Source organism: Saccopteryx bilineata, chromosome 1, assembly GCF_036850765.1.
Source record: "Saccopteryx bilineata isolate mSacBil1 chromosome 1, mSacBil1_pri_phased_curated, whole genome shotgun sequence".
Taxonomy (NCBI): domain Eukaryota; kingdom Metazoa; phylum Chordata; class Mammalia; order Chiroptera; family Emballonuridae; genus Saccopteryx; species Saccopteryx bilineata.
This window is the reverse complement of record NC_089490.1, coordinates 31035591-31057009: the sequence shown is the minus strand read 5'-3', so window position 1 is coordinate 31057009 and position 21419 is coordinate 31035591. Positions and strand designations below refer to the sequence as shown.

At 34.9% G+C, this 21419-nt stretch overlaps 1 protein-coding gene across 11 annotated transcripts in view; it reads right to left on the bottom strand.

Moving 5' to 3' along the window:
- Positions 1-21419, bottom strand: part of MLIP (muscular LMNA interacting protein) — a 249990-nt gene that overhangs the window by 64809 nt on the left and 163762 nt on the right. For all 11 annotated transcript variants that reach the window (XM_066252768.1, XM_066252764.1, XM_066252746.1 and 8 more), the window contains 2 exons: positions 12836-12880; positions 3402-3530 (listed from right to left, as the gene is read on the bottom strand). In XM_066252768.1, coding sequence (XP_066108865.1) covers positions 3402-3530; positions 12836-12880 — 174 coding nt within the window. The remainder of the gene's footprint in view (positions 1-3401; positions 3531-12835; positions 12881-21419) is intronic.

The following is a 21419-nucleotide window of genomic DNA, read 5'->3' as shown; positions in this document are numbered from 1 at the left end:
CCTAATCTAGTATGAAGCTTCCTGGCCTATGCCGTTTTGGGGTAAAGTTGTAAATTAATAAGTCTCAATTGCTTGATTATGCATGTGGTTTCAAACTTTCCTTTTAGTACTCAGAGGCTGTCTCCAGGCAAATTTTCAGTTCATTATCAGTTCAAAAGGCTGCTCAGTTGTAACTTCTTAAGCTACAGTAAATACGTTTTCATCTGGTCTCATCATCTTTAGTGCCTGACATTTTGCAACAGAGAACTTTGAAATCATATTTTGTGGCAGTGAAGCTGCTAGGGGAAATGTATTGATATAACAATCTCATCCAACATCTCCTGTAACGTGGAACTGTCCCCCATACAAGGCAGATTAGTGACTGTGAGCTGCTTCAATTTGGCCTAGCATTCTAGCTAAAGAATTTTCCATTACATGGGTGGGTGATACCAACTGAGTTGGGAAGCACTCAATGTACTCAGTGGCCACAGAAGAGAACATAATAATGCCTAGGATTGAATTTGAGTGGGCCCCCTCCTATTTGAAGTGTTCAAATCAAGTAGCAATACTGAGATTATAAATTGTTATTGCTTAATTTATTTTCTAAGTAGATCTAGGCATGTACACTTGTGAGCTGTCTTTGGTATCTGCCTCCATTGCAGACTCTGGTCCCAAGGAGAGGGGAGAAAAGAGAAAGAAAGAAGCTCGATACAAAGAGGCAGATTGATAGCATACGGAGTTTCCCAGTGTGCAGTGACAGCGCAGTTCTAGCACAATTTCCCCACTCATGCAAGCTCAACGAGTAAGCCCGAGGAATGTTTGGAATTCACTTTTTAGTAGTATGCCGAAGTTCTTTCAAGTCTAACCACCCACAGACTCCCATGACTTCCCACGCTCCACACAGAAATTGGGGCATACACGAGAATAAAGAGGTTGAAAGAGAATATAAATAAGATTTTTGTCTGCAGCACCTTAATATTTTCCAAAGAGTTCACATTTTCAACAAATTATCTGGAAATATATAGGTTTATGTTGTACATAAGCAGAGCTTTAAACTTGCTACATAGTCAGAAGGAGCAAAGGAAAAAAATGGCAATTCCTTTTAATGACAAGAATTTCCTATATTTGAAAATGAAATTTATCATTTCAGAGGACAGCAAATTGTGATAAATTATGGGTAGGTTAACATGATATTCTACAAAAACTATTTTTTAAAGTAAAATGCATAAATTTGAAATTATAATACAAAAGGAAAAATTATATTACAACATTAGATCATATCTTGGAAAATGTAAGTTACATGAATCATATAAAATTTATTTTAGCTTTTGGCATTTTTGTCATATCAGAATAGATTACTCTTTTTTATTTATTCATTTTAGAGAGGAGAGAGAAAGAGAAGGAGAGAGACAGAGAGGGAGAGTGAGAGAGAGAGAGACAGACAGAGAGAGAGAAGGGGGAGGAGCTGGAAGCATCAACTCCCATATGTGCTTTGACCAGGCAAGCCCAGGGTTTCAAACCGGCGACCTCAGCATTTCCAGGTTGACGCTTTATCCACTGCGCCACCACAGGTCAGGCCAGAATAGATTACTCTTATAAAGTTTTTATCATGGTCTTAAACTATCAAAAATGTCACATGAAACCTCTAAAATGTTAGTATTATGCAAGCAACAGATATTTAATGTATTTTGTTGATAATGGAATATATTTTCCTAAAAGAAATTTTAATTTCTGTTCTCTATAGTCTTAGTTAAAACAACCCTATGTTTAATTTAAATTGAAAACTATATTTTCTTCATTAAATGCAAATAATTTCCTCTAATTATCATTTTTAATGTTATCAGTACTTTCTAAAAAATTTTAATTTATCAAAATCATATCAGTCTTCACAAAGCATATATACAAATAAACAGAAAATATTTTCACCTCCACTTTATAAAAACTATAGCTAATCATGAGAATATATATTTATAATAAACCTCACAGCTACATATGGACTTCAGAACCAGTCAGAGTTAATCTTAGATTTTAAGTAACTTAGATGTTAGAATATGAAGGATCGTTAATAAGTACCTGATCTAAATGCCTCATTTTATAAGTAAATCAGAAAAAAACAGGAACTGTATTATTCCATACGTAGGTGGGACATAATAGTGAAACTAAGAGACATTGATAAGAGTGTGGTGGTTACGGGGGGAGGGGGGAATGGGAGAGGGATAGGGGGTGGGAGGGGCACAAAGAAAACAAGATAGAAGGTGACAGAGGACAATCTGACTTTGGGTGGTGGGTATGCAACATAATTGAACGACAAGATAACCTGGACTTGTTATCTTTGAATATATGTATCCTGATTTATTGATGTCACCCCATTAAAAAAATAAAATTATATAAAAAAAAAATAAAAAAAAAAATAAATGCCTCATTTTATATATTAGGGAACTGAACCCTAGTAAGAGGAAACAATTTGCTCAGTGTTATAAAGCTAATATTTGGCAGATATTTCTTTTGTTGTATAAGTATAGATATCATTTATATTTTCAAGAACATTGTTAGTTATCATTTTCAAACTGAAACTTAAAAAGAGTATATCACTTTATATTCCTTTATAAACTATTTTATTAAAGATTATCAAATGTGGTGATCTTATGTTGTCCTAGATGCGTCCAGGTTTGCTTACATTGCTAATTCATGTCAGGTTTAAGATATAAAGTATATTACCCATTCCTATTTGTTGCATTTTAATAAGACAAATAAATATAGCAAGTTTTCTTTGAAATAATTGATAAAGTTTTATATTGTATAAATGAATATTTTTATATTTTTTCCAAATGTCTAATAAAGTGCCATTTACAACCTTCCATCAGACCTCCTTCAACATATAGGATATACTAGAGAAATATAGTATATCTTTTTTACACATAAACAAAATGAACAACGAAGCCAAATATAACTTGAGAATAACATAGTATTCTGTCTTCTAACTACTGTAGTTCAGTCTAAAAGATCACATAATCTATGTTAATATGAATCAGAACAATAGATTTTTTTTGTCAAATATACTAATAAACCAAATTTAAAATATTATCTCTCTTAAAGAAAATACAGGATTTTAGAAATAAGACTACAAAACCTATTGGATACATCTAACTAGTGACTTTATGATATCTTTATAGAGAGTAATGCCTTGGTCCTCAGAATAATATCAGCAGTAGGATGAAAATTTTTAGGAAAAAATAATTGAAATAATTTAAAATATTATTGTCAGAATATATAGAAATTTATTTTTATCATGCAAATAATGACCTTTTATATTACTAAGGATACTTCAATTAAATGAACATTTTCTTATTCATACTATACTCATAGAAACATCTCTTAGTTGTTTATCAAACTATCAAAGATTTTCACACATGTTTACTTACCTGATCAGAAAAGAGGTCAGTGTTATCTTCCAGGTATTTACTAAAAGGGTTGGGTTCATACACTTCCTCTTCTTTTTTCAGTAATATTTTGGATTTAACGAGTACCGGGCGAATTACTCCAGGTTTAGTCTTCATGAGCATCAAATAATTTAAAAAAAAAAAAAAAGAGAAAGAGAAACACTATTCAAATAAATAAATATGTGTATATATTGATATTATTAAGTTATTCAAGTGTTTTCACAAAGTTTATAATTTTTTTAATTTTAAAATGATTTTTCAAATACAGAAAAACAGCCTAGAAATCAAATGATTTTAACTAATGTGACTTAAGTTTGCAGTTAACCGTTACGGCAATCAACTCATAAAGATTTAATGTCATGACGTTCAATACACAAAACCTTCTTCATTTTTCTTATCAAACATGCTCTTTATAGCCGTGCCAGTGCATTCAGTAGGTAGGCATTTAACTTGACAAATATTTATTGAGACCATCCTTGGTGCCAGGCAGCATTCTCAATCTGTGCATGTCAGGATAGATGAATCTGGCACATTTACCAAGCCCATAATAATGTTTCTTTTCTGGAAATCGCCCCCGTTTTATGCCCGCAAATCCACAGAGCAAGGCCTCCAGAAACCATGTTCATATTAAGCATGATGAAACCACGGGTGGGCTTTCTGATCTAAGTGGGTAGACAGTGGGTAGAAAACTGATTTTTCTTTCCCAAGAATGTGAAATAGGTGTTTAAACTGTTTTGTGGTCATTTTGGAGATTGCAATTATACATATAATATATCATTTTGAAAGCCATGGGAAAGTCTTACTTTGACATAAAACAGGTCTGATGAGATCAAGAAAGATAAAGTGGCCTGGCTGGTTCGCCTGGGGGTAGAGTGCCAACCCAGCTTGTGAAAGTCCTGGGTTCGATTCCTGGTCAGGGTACACAAGAGAAGAGCCCATCTGCTCTCTATCCCTCCCCCTCTCTCATTCTCACTTCTCTCTCTCTCTCTCTCTCTCTCTCTCTCTCTCTCTCTCTCTCTCTCTCCCTCCCTCCTGTAACCATAGCTCTATTAGAACAAATTGTCGCCCCACCCCTGGTCCTGAGGATGGCTCCATGGCTTCCTCCTAAGGTGCTAAGGAGAGCTCAGTTGCTGAGCAACAGAACAACACTCCAGATAGGCAGAATATCCCCCCAAGTGGGTTTGCCAGGTGGATCCTGGTTGGGGCGCATGCAGGAGGAGTCTGTCTCTGCCTCCCTTCCTCTCACTCAATAAAAATAAATAAATAAATAAATAAATAAATAAATAATAAAGCAAAGTGCATGAAGAAGCAACCCAGAGAGCAGAGACACTTCAGGGTTTCCCAGACTGAATTCTAAAACATTCCAGGGCCCAGTAGCATTTCTTGCCCTGAGGCTACTGAACAACACTGTCCTCTCCTTTTACACTGACTCCCTTCCCCTCCCCCAAAGTCAAGATTACTTCTACAACTTAGCATTATAAGAGTTTTAGCTAAGAAACCAATCATTCAAGATTTTAAACTTGTGCCCACTGTTAGTTTGATGGAAGAGAGAGAGAGAGAAATGTAGTTTGGGGCAATTTCAAAATGATGTTTCATGAACACCAAAATCTTGTTACACTGTAAAATGTCACAAAATGATTGATACGTTTGCAAAAACATCACAAACAAAAATGCAATAAAAAGTTGTGACACATTTTCTGTTTAAGCATTTTGCTGTAATCCTTCTTTTCAGCCCCATTACCTCATGGAAAATAGTAAATTAGCTCTCCTCAGTTGATACTGTTGCTCACAAGTTAAGCCTTAAGGGACTACATCTATCTCTGTGCTCTATAAACCACCTGAAATATTTTGAGTCTTGAACAAATGTTGCTCTGCAATACTTTTTTCAATCAGTATTTTCCAGTTGTCTTTTACATATATGCCAACTGGAGAAACACAGATTGAGAAAAGTTTCTGTCTTCCCCAGGCTGTGAAATAATTTTCACTTAAGAAAGCCTAATTTCTCTCAAGGTGGAAAAATAAGCAAGTAACATACTATTACACATGAAGTTACACAGTTGAGTATACATTTGAGAGCAATTTCCTTCCAGTAAACTCAACACAAGAACAAAGCCCAGGCAGATTTTAATTTCTACAGCCACCTATATAATAAGGGAGATGCCTGGTATCTGAGTCATGAGCCTCAGTTGTCCAGACGTCCTGTCTCTCTTTTCCACTTAACTTCCTGTTTCGATTCTGCATCCTGCTGCTTCTATTCCTGTGCCTTCTCCTTCTTTTCTGCTCCTTTGTGAGGCAGGAAATCAATATGATAACACCCATACTCAGGACCTACTGGATTCTAAAACCAACATGGAACTTTAGGAGCTAAGCGTGGTGGCTATATGTACTATAGAAAGATAAAGGCGGAGAGGAGAAATCTAACCAGGAGCAACTGATACACTTAGAGGATCCTTCTGCCAGAAAACATGACCACTGGTCCCTGTATTACTAGCAGACAGATGTTTTGGGTTACCCTGGACTAAGGTCTTTCACACAGATCATCTCTCTGAGGATCATCATCCTACAGGATGAGACAAGAACTCGTCCAGTTGGCTGGATGTCAAGTACCTTCAGTATCAGAACCAGTAGCTGATGCTTCCTCTTAGTTTCTCCGCCAGCCCTTCTGCTCCTTAGTTCCTGTAAACTTCCTGATTCGGATGGTTGTCTGACAACTTGGTAATGACTCCCTTCCTCTTTCTTATACTTTACCAGATTGTCCACATGCTCTTTTCCTACACTCTGTCCATAGACTTGGTCTGCCTGAAGTCTTGGAGTTCTGCTCATCCTAGTTTACTTGGTTTTGATACCGTTACCCTGAATCTTAGATTATATTTATCACCTCTTTTTTTAAGTCCTAATGGTCTCCTGTACCTTAACTTGTTGTCACTCAGTAATCAGTATTTCTAGACATGGAGGCCAACTCTACGCCAAAAAAAAAAAAAAAAAAAAAGACTAGATATAGTGTGCCTTTGCCATTGTTCACGCTTTCCTCCCACCCTTCACTCTGCCCACTGTAGCATACACCATGACAGTCCACCCCCTCTGGGAGGGCGCTCTTGCTCTTGACTTGTCTGAAACTCTTGTCTCCCTTTGCAGAATTGCAATCTCCACTTCTTCCCCTTAGCTGCCTTATTTTTTTTCCATCGTACTTATCATAATTTGATTATCATTTCTTGTTTATTATCTTGCATTTTCCACAAGAATGCAAGCTCTGAGGCCAGAGATCACTGTTTTGTTCACTTCTTTCAACACTTAAAACTATGTCTGAAACTTAAGAGACACTAAATATTTGAATAATGGATAAATTAATTAACAGAAGCCCAGTATGCTGGCTATAATCCAATATGGTGTCCGCAGGACCTGTGGACAGGTTTTAATGGCATGTGAGGCCTTGGTCTGAGTCTGCTACTCATTTGTGTTTAAACTCATCAAGTATACACCAACATTGCTAGTCAGGACGCTATAAAAATAGACATTGTTTCTGCCCTGTGGAACTCATAATTCTATGACAACAAGTTGGTACTGCCTCTGGCTAGAGACAAAAGTTGAAAACTAACTGCCAGTACTGACCTAGAAAATTCATTACTAATATTTTTAAATAATGGCTTCTTATAATAACATCTTTCTTAAATTATTAACTTCAACTAGTATTGATGTTTTTTATTGCCTTTGACTATAGTAGTAAGCTCTGAGGTGGTTGCCACGAGGGAACAAAAGAATTGAAGAATAGGTTCCTAATTTTCAAAGGCTTATTTTTACCCTTTTGATGAAATAAAATGTGTAATAAAATAGCAAAAATGTAATAAAACACAGAAAATAGAAAATTCTATTAGCATGGTTAGAAATTCTACCAATTTTATATATCCAAAGAGTCTATGAAAGCCATATTGTTTCTCTTACCCATTTGCTTCAGTCTTGTCTTTATTCTCCAGTGTCATTTAGTTTTGTAAAGAATTTCTATGTCAACAAGCTCATAGACTCTCAGAAATATTCTACCAGTCAAGATTGTTGGCAACAGCATTATTCTCTAATTTATATAGCTGATTTATTCATTCAATTAATAAATGTTTATTAGTTCTCATTCTTTTTTTATGCTTGAAGCAAATTCTTAACCTTATTTTTCCCTCAAAGAACTATCTCAAATTTCAAAACACTACAGTTTCTTAAATTGGGGGGAAAAAATAACCCCCCAAAAAACCAGATTTTTATACCACCCATTAGCCAAGGGACATGACATTGTAAATATTCACTTCAGTTTTTCTTTTTTATCAGAATAATGAAAATAACAATTCCATACTAACACACAAAATGATTGTGAGAACCTAATGTGAGAATAAGCCTGACAGACCTTTGTAAGGAAAAACAGCATAAAAGAACTTTGAAAGGAAAAACTTTTCTTTTTCTGTATTTTTACATGTATAATACACTGTTAATACTAAATGCTCTAGACTATTGATAAAAGTACCTGCCAAAGAATTTTATAACTACTGTGGTAGTTGTACAAAAAAAAGCATGCATAATATTTTAATAATTATAAACCACATCCCACAGCTCAAGAAATATTTTGTGGAATGCACACATCACAGACTTGATGGATTGAAGTATTTCAATGGTCAGAGAAAAAACAATAATATGACTCAAACCTGAGGAGGCGTATATGATAAATGCTCTAGCACTTAAGTATGCTGTGTCAAGGGAAAACTGGTCAAGGACAAACTGCCTTTAAGCTTGAAGAAGACATCAGTTCTACACAAAAGCTTTCAGGGCCACATTTTCTGAACAACAGAGACTTTAAGAGCCCTCAGTAGGGTGAGTCATGCACCACTAATGCAGGACACATCAGCTGGCATTCAGAACCTGAACAAAGTATTTGCAAGTTTAAGCCCTCTTCTTTATAGTGTTCCAGGAAACTACATTTGCTTTTACCTGTATATAGCCATGTGGCTTATTTTTTTAAATCCATTATGTTGTACTCTCTAGATTCAGTATTCCATCATGGGCAACAATATGCATTTTGTAATGGCATGAAATTTCAAAAGCCAAAGCCAAATGTCATCTAAACCACACTCCCCTCCCTCCCTCCAAGGAAGACAGGTGCTTCCCCATTTTGCAGAGCCCAGCCTGTTTTCTTATCCAGAGAAGACACTCCACCAGCCTCTGTATAATATTGCATTGACTCAGCTCAGGAATTCAGAAAGCTCGCGAAGTTTCAGCCTAGATCCTCCTTTCCCTTACTCCCGTAATTATGCTGGAGGAAGCACCACCTGCAGGTGCAAAACCTCTACATCCGATTGACTTTACCCAGTCTTTCTCTCTTTAGTAAGTAATCACATCTTTGCAGGCAATGCTACAATGATATCCAATGACTGACACACTTTCATAGAGGTCCCATTTCCCAACTTCTTCAGCAACCTTTTCTCAGTCCCTTCGAACCATCTAAAATCCAGAACAATTCCTTTTGGAAAGTCACACAGAACAAGGTTAACCACTAATGCTGTGATCTTAGATCATCAATTTAAACACTACCAGCCTGTATTTTTATCTGTAAAAATGGTCGCTCATATTATCTCAGAGATAATATTGTAGAGATTCTGTGTACAATAATAACAATTCTCATAAGCACAGGGCTCCACTGGCAATTTATTATCATGCCTTATGATCGGTGAGCCTAACAATAACACCTTCATGTTGACAAAGGAGTTACACCAACCTCCAATTTACAGATGGGTACTTTCAGCACACTCATCCCTAAGTTTCTTTCCAGTTCTGATGTACTATGATATTGTTTAAGGGAAAAAGAAACTGAAGCAGAGATTTGTTCATTTTATAAGGGCCTCAAACTAGTCTTCCTGAGCTCATTCACTACTAAATAATGTGGCTTCTAAAGTAAAGAATGAAAATATATTTTAAGAGTAAGGGTCACATCATACTTTTTTCCTTCCAATGTTGAACTGGCACAGTGGCAATGTAAAGAAGCAAATATGTAAGCCAAATTAAAAATAAAAATCATGAAAAAGTGCTATATCCTTCAAGAGCCAATATTCAAAAGCAAAATGTCTTTTGAATTAAGCTTTTGCTACCAAAGCAATTTATTATATATTTTCATTTTAACCAGTTTATTGCATTTCTTGCCTAAAATAGGAGTCAAATAATTTTAACTATTTATTTTATATGACATACAATATCTACTTATTTAACTATAGTCTATCACATGTTCCCAGTAATTTTGTTTTTCTGTGGTACACGTATATTTATACATATATATAAATAAAAAGCAATGTATATTACCACAATTACCTGTCATATGGCATTGATATGTGTATATATGTCATAAGAACCTATATATGCATGTGTGTATATATGTATATAGTTTTGTTTTTAAAAAGCATCCTAATTTATTTAAATTATTCAGAACTTAATCCTACGGGGAATTCATTATGGCAAATATTGAAAATTCATTTATAAAATAAAAAAGTGTCATTTGCTTCATAAATTATATTACTTAAAATATAAATATTATAAATTCTTAGAAAGCAAATGCGACATAACATCCCTACATACAATTATTTCTAATTGATTTTATTCCTTGGTAATGTATATGCAGGGTTAATATTGTGAAATGAAGTCACAGAGATTGAACTGAATAATTATATCAATGCAGGAGATGGTTATTTCATTGTTTTTTTTTAATGTGATAAACTTGCTTGATAATAATCCCTTCACAAACCTACCTACATCTCAAGGGCATTTGGGTATTAAAATTTAATTTAAAATTTGGTTAAAAATTCCTTGAACTCTTTAGTAGAAAGGTCTAAAGTAAATGTAAACACATTATCAGCAAAGTCAGTCAAAGCAATGCTTTGCATTTTTTTCCCCTAGAAAACACAAACATAGAATTTATAGAATTATTATGCAGGAAAAGGTTCACATATTACATTTATGAGTTGTGTTTTTACTGTCTGAATTTATAAAATCATTTTATATATATATTGGCCTCTTTGAAATAGTTTCCTTAAACTATTAAAACAAGAACTGTCATATATGTCATTCTCATAATGTATATATATATTCAAAAATAAATATTTGTATATAACTAAATATATATATATTTAATCATTTAATATTAAAAATCTGTATTTCTTATTCTATGAGTACAGTTATAAATGAGGATATTAAAAATATTTTTTGATTTTCAATGTTACTCTCAAGAGTAAGTATATCATTAGTTGAAATATTAAGATAGTTGAAGTAATATTTCCATGTCTAAAGTGCAGTGCTTGTTTCCATGGAAACTCCTTCATTTCACTGTGTTAGTAATAATAGATTCACAGTACTAGGAAAGCTTGGAAAGTATGTAATAGAATGCCCTCATTGTTCACTTAGGAGTTTGAGGTCCAGACTCAAGGATTCATGACTTATCTACTGTCAGTCCAATAGTTAATGTCAGAGCAGGAAGCACAAGGTGGATCATTTGGGCCCCATTCCAGCATTCTGTCAGCTATATTATACTGCCTGTAACTGTTCTAAACCAACTGACATTAAAATTACATATATACACACACATCATATATATGTATATACTATATGTATGAATGCCAACATACTCAAGCAGTTTGATTGAATTGGGCTAATTTAAGAGCTAAACTATCCTTTTATAGCTTTTTAAACAAAATAAAAATGTTGTCATTGTGGCATGACAATGACAAGATGACTCGTTGGCCATGGATGTAGGGCACTAAAACAATTGCTTTTTTAAAAGGGGGAAAAAATCAGTATTAAGCAATGATTTTCTTTTTTTTAATGTCTCACACTGCTTTATTAGAAATTTGCATTAACTTTACTGAAGGTGCTTACTGTTTAGGAATTTATAATTATAAACCATAAAAATCAAAACTCTAAAGAAAATCTTTAACTGGTAATAGGCAACTTATTTCATAGTTTCAACTTGCTAAGAAAAAGCAACTCTTGTATTTAAGCAAATTTTTATCTATAAATAACAGATCAGATTCTAGAGTTTCAGTCTGTGCTTGCCAGCACAGTAGTCACTAGTCCTCGTGTTTAACCCTTGAAGTGTGGCTCAGCTGAATTGAGGTGAGCTGCAAATGGAAAATAAACAGCAGGTTTCAGACAGTGTCCGTAACAGGTAATGAAAAATAACTTCCAATATCTCAATCTGACACTGATTATTTGTTGAAATGATAATATTTATATACCATTAAATAAAATATATTGTTGACCATATAATATATAATTTATTGCTATAGAATATTAAATGTAATGCATAAAAATATATGCACTTGTAATTATGCCTTTTAGATCATTGACTTTCCTCTTTCAGTTGTTGGGTGTGTTGAGATCAACATAGAATGAAGTCCAGCTTCATACTGCTTGTCTGTGTTGGGGCCTTTGACAGCCACAGGTGAGTCCAAGCATCCCCAAAAGATAAAAACTTCCATAGGCATGACAGCACAATTATGTGTAGGCATGGGCCAATTAATCATTATCCCATTGAGATGTCTTATTTAAGAGTATCATGTGAGCGATATTAGATTTTATGGCCCTAACGTAAGATCCAGATGCTGTTTAAGACCCAGGCTAGAAACCTCCACTTTCTGTGGGCCCAGGGCAAGAAGGGTAGTCCTGTTTGGTGGGCTGTTGGTTTGATATAGGTAGGTAGCGCGAAACCACTAATAGGCAGGATTATCCCTGTCGGCTAGGACTGATTGAACGAAATGGTGTATGTGTGACTAATAATATTATGTCACATGTCATATTAACAATGTATTGTCCTTGCTTATTACTCATAGGGTGAACAATATAATGCACGATATACATAATTGAGCATATAATAATATAATATTCAATGTGACCGGTTTCTTTTCTTTTTTTTAATGTGGCTAACAGTATTTTAAATTACATATAAGACTTGCATTTATGATTCTCATATTTCTATTGCTCATCACTGGTCTAGACCATTCTTCTGCTGATCATCCTGTCCGAAATATCTTGTTTCCCATTTCCTCAAGTCCAGAACCTACTCTACATTATCTAATAGGACCTTTCCCTTGAACCCACTTCTGATCTCTGCTGTCAGGAAGTGAGCTCTCTCCACTGAATTGCAACATCTGGCTTCTGATCTCACCAATTCTATTCTAATGTCACTACTAGAATGCAGGTTTCTAGCAAATAGAGTCTATGTCTGTAGTCCACAAAGTCACTGTCATGGTGCTTTAGTAAAGCATCAGTAAAATTTTGTTAGAAAAATAAGCAAATAAACTTATATATAGCAAATTAATTCTCAGTTCTCTTTTGCTCAGGTAAACTTGTCTTGAAGGATCAGAATTTTCTAAGGTAAGTCTGTGACTTAGGATACTTACCAGCTGACTCTCAGATACTGTAGAGGATGGCAAAGAGAGGTTGGCCTGCAAAATATAAACATGATGTTTACTAAGCAAAATTTATAATGTAGTATAAAAATATAGCTGTTACTAAGTACTTTGAAGTTATTCTATTATTAAAGTAATATATGTCCATTGTAAGAGTTTTAAAAAGTATAAAATAAAAGGAAAAATATTATTTTGCCACCAAAAATGACTTTTAGCATTTTTGATACATTGCCTTACAATATTTTTATTCAGCTCACGTAATAGTGAATGATTTATATGTTGATTTTCCTAAACATCTTAGCATAGGCACCATCACAGGACATCAAAAAGTTTTCAAGGTCACATGAAATTTCATTCTCTGTGCACTCCACATTTAACTTAGATATACCAGCATTGTTGGCTATTTATATTCTATTCATTTACTGAAAATTAAAACAGATTTTCCTTTCAATATCTCTATATAAAAAACTTCCAAAATTTTTCATTTGTGACATAAAATTATTTGGTTTTTAAAGTCATATTAAATAAAAAAGGATGTCAATATTATTTCTTTATCTTTGGTCTCTGTATTTCATTCCATTAGTCTGGACTTGGTTTCCTCCTTACTGAAGTAAATGCTTTGGTAGTTTTTTCAGACCTTACTGTCTTGGACTTTGTCTGAAAATATTTTTACTTTGTTCTTATCCTTTTTTTTTCTTTTTTTCTTTTTTTTGTATTTTTCTGAAGTTAAAAGCAGGGAGGCAGACAGACTCCCGCATGCACCCGACCGGGATCCACCTGGCATGCCCACCAGGGGGCGATGCTCTGCCCATCTAAGGAGTCACTCTGTTGCAAACAGAGCCATTCTAGTACCTGAGGCAGAGGCTATGGAGCCATCCTCAGCACCCAGGCCAACTTTGCTCCAATGGAGCCTTGACTATGGGAGGGGAAGAGAGAGATAGAGAGAAAGGAGAGGGGGAGGGGTGGAGAAGCAGATGGGCACTTCTCCTGTGTGCTCTGGCCAGGAATCAAACCCAGGACTTCCACATGCCAGGCCAACACTCTACCGCTGAGCCAACCTGCCAAGGCCACTTTGTTCTGATTCTTAAATGAGATGAGAGTTCAACTGGACACAGAATTCTGGAAAAATAGTGATTGTCCCACAACATCTTAAGGCTGCTCTCCCACTGGCTCTGGCTTCTGTTACTGCTGTCAGTCTAAAAGTCATGACATAGCAGATCAGCTCTCTTCACATTGGGTTAGCATTTAAGATTTTTCTCAATGACATTCTGTAATTTCACTATGATGTGTCTGAGGGTGGATTTTTTTTATGTTTCCATCTTGGGAACATAGTATATTCCTTCATTCTGAGTATGCATATCTTCCTTCAATTCTGGAAACTCCTCCATGTGTATCTCTTCAAATGTTACCTTTCCTTCATCATATCTAATCTGTTTTTGTGAAGCCACTATAAAACATATGTTGGATCTTCTTAAGCCAGCCTCTATTTCTATAAAATTTCCTTTCATGTTATTTATCCCCTTATACTGCATTCTGGAAGGCTTCCACATATATGCCTGACAGTTAATTAATTTTTCTTCAATTGTACACTGGTATGTTTAACATGACAATTGAATTTTATATCTAATGAATTTCGTGCTCACTTCGTGGCACATATATAATATGTAATGAACTTATTTTTAACTTGTAGGAGTTCTATTTGATTCAGTTTAAAACTGCTCTTATGGTAACTATAACTCTTGCTAATTATTTTAATATTTTTAATATATTTATAACTTCTTTCCAGAGTTCTATATAGTCCCTCATTGCTAAATCTCCTATTTCTTATACCTGCTGACTCTCCCTCATGCCTCTCCTCTGTGATAATTTTTACTCACTATATGGCCCTTCTTCTTAGCTCATATTCAGTCTGGTGATGATTTCTGTAGGTGTCTAAGAGGCTCTGAGTTAGGAAACCATCTCTACAATACATTTCAAATTCACCCTTGTTGGGGCCCTAGTAGTTTTACTGCCTCTAAACCTGCTTCCATTTTGTTTTATCACTTTGACATTTCTAAACTTCAAGGGTGAGATACCACCACATCTTTCAGTTTCACAGGTTTATAACCTTTTTTCACATATGTCTATTTTACTAACCAAGAGTGTAGGGTAAAAATAATAGATGGATTAATCATTTTCTGTTTCATATGTTATGTTCAACGTGGCCTTCTAGGCTCCGAAAAGGACACGAAGAATTCCTTTATAGGGCTTAGACTTGTTAGGTAGCCATAGTTAATATCTAAGCTCCTGGCTTCTAGCACCTGGCTTCTGGAGTACCTGCATTCCATCCGAGTGTTCATCTCAACTCTCTCACTTGGAGCTCCCACCTCATTTCTGGCACTCAGAGATTTCTCTTTGTTTCTTTTAGGCTGGGTTACATATGTGTATTTTAATAGATATGTTTTATCAAGCATTGCTGCATTTAAATGGGAGACTGAGTTTCCACATCAGCTAAACCTTCAACTTTCATGGGAGATCGCCAACATCTAGATGCAAAATTATAACTACATTTAGTCAAAATGTAATAAGGTTGTGTTCCTAAATATTTTTGTTCTTCTTAAAACTGCAAACATTTTCAGAGTTGATTATAGATGTGTCAATATGCCCTTTACTCTCTGAGAGATGAAATACACCAAGAATTGAAAACTTAGTGGTTCTTATGGTATTGTCAAGTGTATAGGCGTGTGAATCACCAAACATAGTGAATGATGAGACCTCTGCAGTTCTTCCCACACTCTGACCAACATTGTTTATTATCTGCATTTAAAGTCATTCCATTCTTGACTGTCACTGCTTGCTGCCCATCCTAGTTGCTCTGCAGCAGCAGGATGTCTTAGCTAAGTGTTTCCATCGGTAATTGCTGGAGACCAGATTAGTGTGCGCTGAGGTTTATGACTATTCTGTGCTGCATGAAGTTGTCCTTCAGAATGTACATCACAATGTTGTTATAGTAGGCAGCTAGGTAGATGTCAACAAAAAAGGAAGGGAACCAAACGTCTCATTAAGCCAAATTAACTAGGACAGGGCAGCTACACTGATGTTCCAGGGAACAGCCACATCCTTTGTCAAACAGACGCTAATCTCCAAGTAGGCAGGAAAGACTAGTTTTTCAATCTCCCCAGGGAGCAATGGGACTGTTCCTCCAGATTAACAGCCTGGGAGGGAGGGATAAACAGTGAGAGGAAAATTCCTCCGGTGAGGCATGTGCAGTAGAAGCCACGACAACGGCTCAGGGGAGCAAAAATGGTGAGCATAAAGGGAAGGAGAAACACCCAGGGCAAGATTGGATAGGATAAGAACACAAAACCCCAGATCCAGAAAAGGCATTGGATAGTTTGACAGAAAGCCTGCTTTCTCCTAAACTCTCCTAAAATATAACCAAAGATTAACAAAGGCATAGGTCTCATGCTCTCTCTCTTCAGGTACCACAGGCTAAAGTGCAGCCCTGCTGACTGGGGACTGGATGGGAGCAGAGACAGTGCTGGACTACTGGACCCGCAGATGCTGAGCAAACGGCAGGCCACTCTGGGTCCCAGCCCCCTTCCTGGGCTTGGTGGGGACAAATGCAGAAGAGTGGCTCCAGAAGCTGGATTTCTTCTGCAACAAGATGGAGCTGAGCCACCTGGTTGTAGATGAGATGCCATCCAAGCCCTTCTTTTGTTTTCACTCCAATAGATCTTGCCCCACACCTCAAATCCTCCTTTGTGTGCATCTCTGAGATGCATTTCCTGAGACACTGGAGGAATCCCATTTCCTCCTGCAACAGTGTTCTTCCTGTTCACCTAGAGTTTCGTTCTCAACCTCATAATATAATTGGAGTAATAATTCTTTTTAAAATCTTAATTTCTCCCTTTAATTTAACATTACTGCAGTAATGAGAGAATTCTCTATGAATTTCCTAAATTAAATTAATAACTACTGTGTAATATACTGAATTAAATGCATCTTCACTATAACATACATAAATTTTTATCTCAGTAATTATAGCAAAGAAGAGGTTACACATTAAAAATAAAGTATTTATACAATTTAACGATATTGCTAACATTTATCAGTACATAGTGCTAAATAATGCCAAAGTAGTATAGGGAAAAGACAAAATGTTCAAGAAAGCATGTTAATTAAATTAGGGAAAAACCCAAATAACTTTGTATTTAGTCTCCAAAAGTCTCCAAATTTTTTCAGTAATGACTATGACATGACAATAAGATGCTTCACACATCCCCAGTACATTTAATTTCATCTAATATAATGGACTTCATATCACTATCACAAGAAACTGTCTCTGGAGAAAGGACAGAATTTAGTGTAAAGCTCGGGTTAAAGTAAGTATCTATAAAGCACTGTAGATCCTTTACCAAAGAAAAGAAATTATTAGCTTATGAGTATTATCATAAATATAAGCCATATTTTTTTAAAAAACCAAATCGTGTCAAACCTTTTAAGAAGCTACCCTTCACTTGCCTAATACAGGTCAATGATGTTTATTAAATGTTGTGGCAATAGTTATGTTACCAAAATTGTAGTATTTAATTTTCCACAAGTGAGGAAATATCATTTGGAGAGTTGAGACTGGAGCAGTCAGTTCAGGGATGAGGTTACTGTATAGGGACAACTGCCAATCAATCAACCACACTAAGGTAGAGAAGACACTTGAAGTACCTGAAAATGAATTTGAACTTGGACTTGAATAACCCTAACTTTTTAGTCATTTGTGTCTGTTCATGACTATGTAGAACCACATTAGAGATGAATGGCACTTCTGTGAAACCATATCCCATAAGCTATATTCTATAGCCTAGATTGTGGCGCCATCATGCTTGAAGTTTGATATAATGATGATAATGATATAAAGCATAAAGGATGTCTCATTAAATCCTTTCTCTTCCTCCTTATCTAGCAGAACCCACATAGTTATATTGCAGTAAATCCTTTCTCTTCCTCCTAATCTAGGAGAACCCATATAATTATGTTCCATCCCTTCCTCGACTCTTTTCACATGAGCATTCCTTAGGAATATTTCCACACAATGAAAAAAAGAAATAAGACTGATCAGTAGAGTAGAATTTGTTGCTTACACTGTTTACAACTATTTATGTAGCTCACCATATCTCTGGTTATATCCTACAGAAGCAAATTTGAACCCAGATCTGGATTTAAATGGATTGGATTTGAGTCACTTCTTAGCCTGAGACCTATGACTACATTAGTGCACATCACCTGTGAAACATTCCAGCCTAGCAATATTTTCAAGGCTAGCAGCAAGAGGAGTTTGTGAGCAGGCTAAATTAGAAACAATAACCTTTATTTGAATATCTGTATATAAGGTAGGGACTATTTTTAATAAAGTTTGACATGTTTTAATATGTTGTGATAATTTGAGAGCAATATGTATGCAATTATAACATTTTTTGTCCCTCAAGTTCATTAAAATGAGATCTTACCTGTACACTATATAATATTCAATAAATCTGTCTCTGTTATTTCTCTGGCATTTAAAAATCACCCATGAAATATAGACAGTTTGTAATATAAGTTGTTATCAATAGCATGTGATTCCAACGAAGGCTTTTTTTTATAAATTAGAAATAGGCATAAATAACTTTCCTTATTTTCTGAGGTTGGTCTTTATTAAGAGTATGCTATGGTTTTGAACTACTAAATGAATGAAATTAATTTAAACTGGTAGTAGTTAACAAAAAATAATAAACATTTACAAAGATAAATGTAATGAAGAAAAAAAATAATATTGACTTCCAAAGATGATAGAGTTAGAAGAGAATGAAATAAAAATTCAAATAGAAAGTTAATTCCTTTATATAGAGGGAAAGAAACTCTTTAAAAATTACTGTCATCAGAAATAATCACTCATACATTAACTGATACATTATGAGTTAATTTACATATAAGCAAGTGATTTAAAACATTTGAAATATAGTAAAACATTATCACTATGTGACACCAGATACTAAATTATTATTCAAAATTAGACTGAAGGTTATTGGGCATGAAGAAATATGTTAGACCCAGAGAATAAATACTTATAGATAAAATATTTAAGGAAGACAACTATTTCCAGCTTATGTAGGTTTACAATAGTATTAATGACAAGGGCTTCGGTATGTGGACTACCTGGGTTGGTTTTGACTACTGTGACTTCTGACTTTTGACACTTCCTCTATAAAATGTATATTTTGTATTAATAAAATCCACCTCATAGGATTCATGTAAGGTTAAATTAGATAAACTTTATTTGAAAGGTAAAAATTTAAAACATTAGTTCTCATTGATGAATTTGGCATCTGTTAAAAATAATGCAATAAAATATTGATGATTAATATAATCAATCACAAAAGTCACCTGTGGAGATTATTCAACATGTCATAAGACTTATTTAAATTCTATTACTTTTAAGAGAACTTAGATTAAATCACAGTTGACCATTGAACAATGTGGGAGTTAGGAATGCTGACCCAACACCATTAAAAAATCCACAAATACCTGACCAGGAGGTGGCGCAGTGGATAGAGCATTGGACTGGGATGCAGAGGACCCAGGTTCGAGACCTTGAGGTCGCCAGCTTGAGCGTGGGCTCATCTGGTTTGAGCAAGGCTCACCAGCTTGGACTCAAGGTCGCTGGCTTGAGCAAGGGGTCACTTGGTCTGCTGTAACCCCCCAGTCAGGGCATATATGAGAAATCAATCAATGAACAACTAAGGAACTGCAACAAAGAATTGATGTTTCTCATCTCTCTTCTTTCCTGTCTATCTGTCCCTATTTGTTCCTCTCTCTGACTCTCCCTGTTTCTACCACACAAAAAAAATCCTCAAATAACTTTAGACTCCTCCCAAACTTAATTACTAATAGCTTACTATTGACAGAAAGCCTTCCAGATAACTTAATCAATCAATTAAGACATATTTCATATGTTATTTATATGTATTATATATTGTATCCTCATAATAAAGTATAGAATAAATGTTATTAAGAAAATCATAAGGAAGAGAAAATATACTTATATTATTTATTGAAGTATAAGTAGACCAGTGCAATTGAAACCTGTTTTGTTCAAGGGTCAACTGTACTCTAAAATAACCTACAATTTATGTACACCATGAATCATAGAAAACCCTTATTTTAATTATTCTGACTTGATGGTAATTTATTGCTTCTGGGTAACCCTATAAAACACTGTGGGACATGTAACAGTATGCACAATAAAGAATAAGAAGAGGATACTAATTGTCTTGCATTGGTTTTCTTGTCTTTATTTAATAGAGAAAAGTCAGCCTTTCACCAAAGACCCCATAATTAGGAATTGGTCATAAAATTACTCGTTATTTAATGAAACCATTTATAATCATCCTAGGAAATTTGGAAATCCAATGGACATATTGATACATTGAAAACTAGCATCTTTATAAGTTTGTTTTAATATCCACCAGTTCTCTGGCCAGCTCTCCTCTAATTTCTATAAGAAACTATCTTGCTCATTGACTATTTTAATTATTTATTGTCTGTTTCTTTGTAAGCTTCAGAAATGGGACCCTTGTAGTTGTGCTCATCAATCTCATCCCAATGACTTCTCCGTAAGTACTGGAACATGGCAAACACACAAAAGATATTTGTCAGATCATTGAACATTGTATTGGAGCTAGAAAATACTCACTAGAGTTTCTACTAGTCATGATTTATAAATTACATATTATTCATTAAAGAGCACCCAGAAATAGGGATTTGAATGGTCTGTGCTAATCTGTTAAGGAAATCCTCAAGTATAACAAAACTTTTTTTTTATCTAATTTAAATCTTCCCTTTTCTTCCTCTATGGTAAAAGAGTTGGCAGATTGTGTGATCCCTGCTTTGAGTCTAATCTAAGAATCTCTACAAAGCCAATGGCACATCAAGTCCCAGCAGGTATATACTATAAAGATGCCTACTTTCTTCAAAGTTTTGAAAAAAGATGAAATATTAAAATGTTAAAGTCCATAGACCTCTCAGATTGACAAATGTATCAGACACCTCTTAGTAACTGTAATAATTGCAGCCAAATACCCACAGTGTGACATTGACGAGTTGGCACCAAAGAACTGGTTTTGAGCTGTCACCAGAAAATTATCTCTCACAGTCTTCCAAAAAACATGAACATATTTTAGGTGTCACAAACAGCAATTCAAATGCAATATTGTAAGAGAAAGTACAACGCAAACTTCTCACTAAAAAAAAAAAAAAAATTAAATCAAAGTCAAGAATCTTATATAAATTAGAGTTTGTATCTTTTCTGGTTTATATCAAATCTGTTTGATGATTCAGTGTAAATTTTGAGTGACTCAAATGCTCTCACAAAGTTTGGGGCAAATGTTAACTACCTTTAAGTCTGAAAACAGATTGAAGAAGAAAAATCAGAAATAATGACTAACTATAGAGATTGAATCAGCCCCTCTAGAGTATTCTAATTCCTATCAAATTAACTAACCCTAGGAAGAGATAGGAGGAGGCATCAGCCCTCTATACCTTATTGTAAATGAGTCTAAAT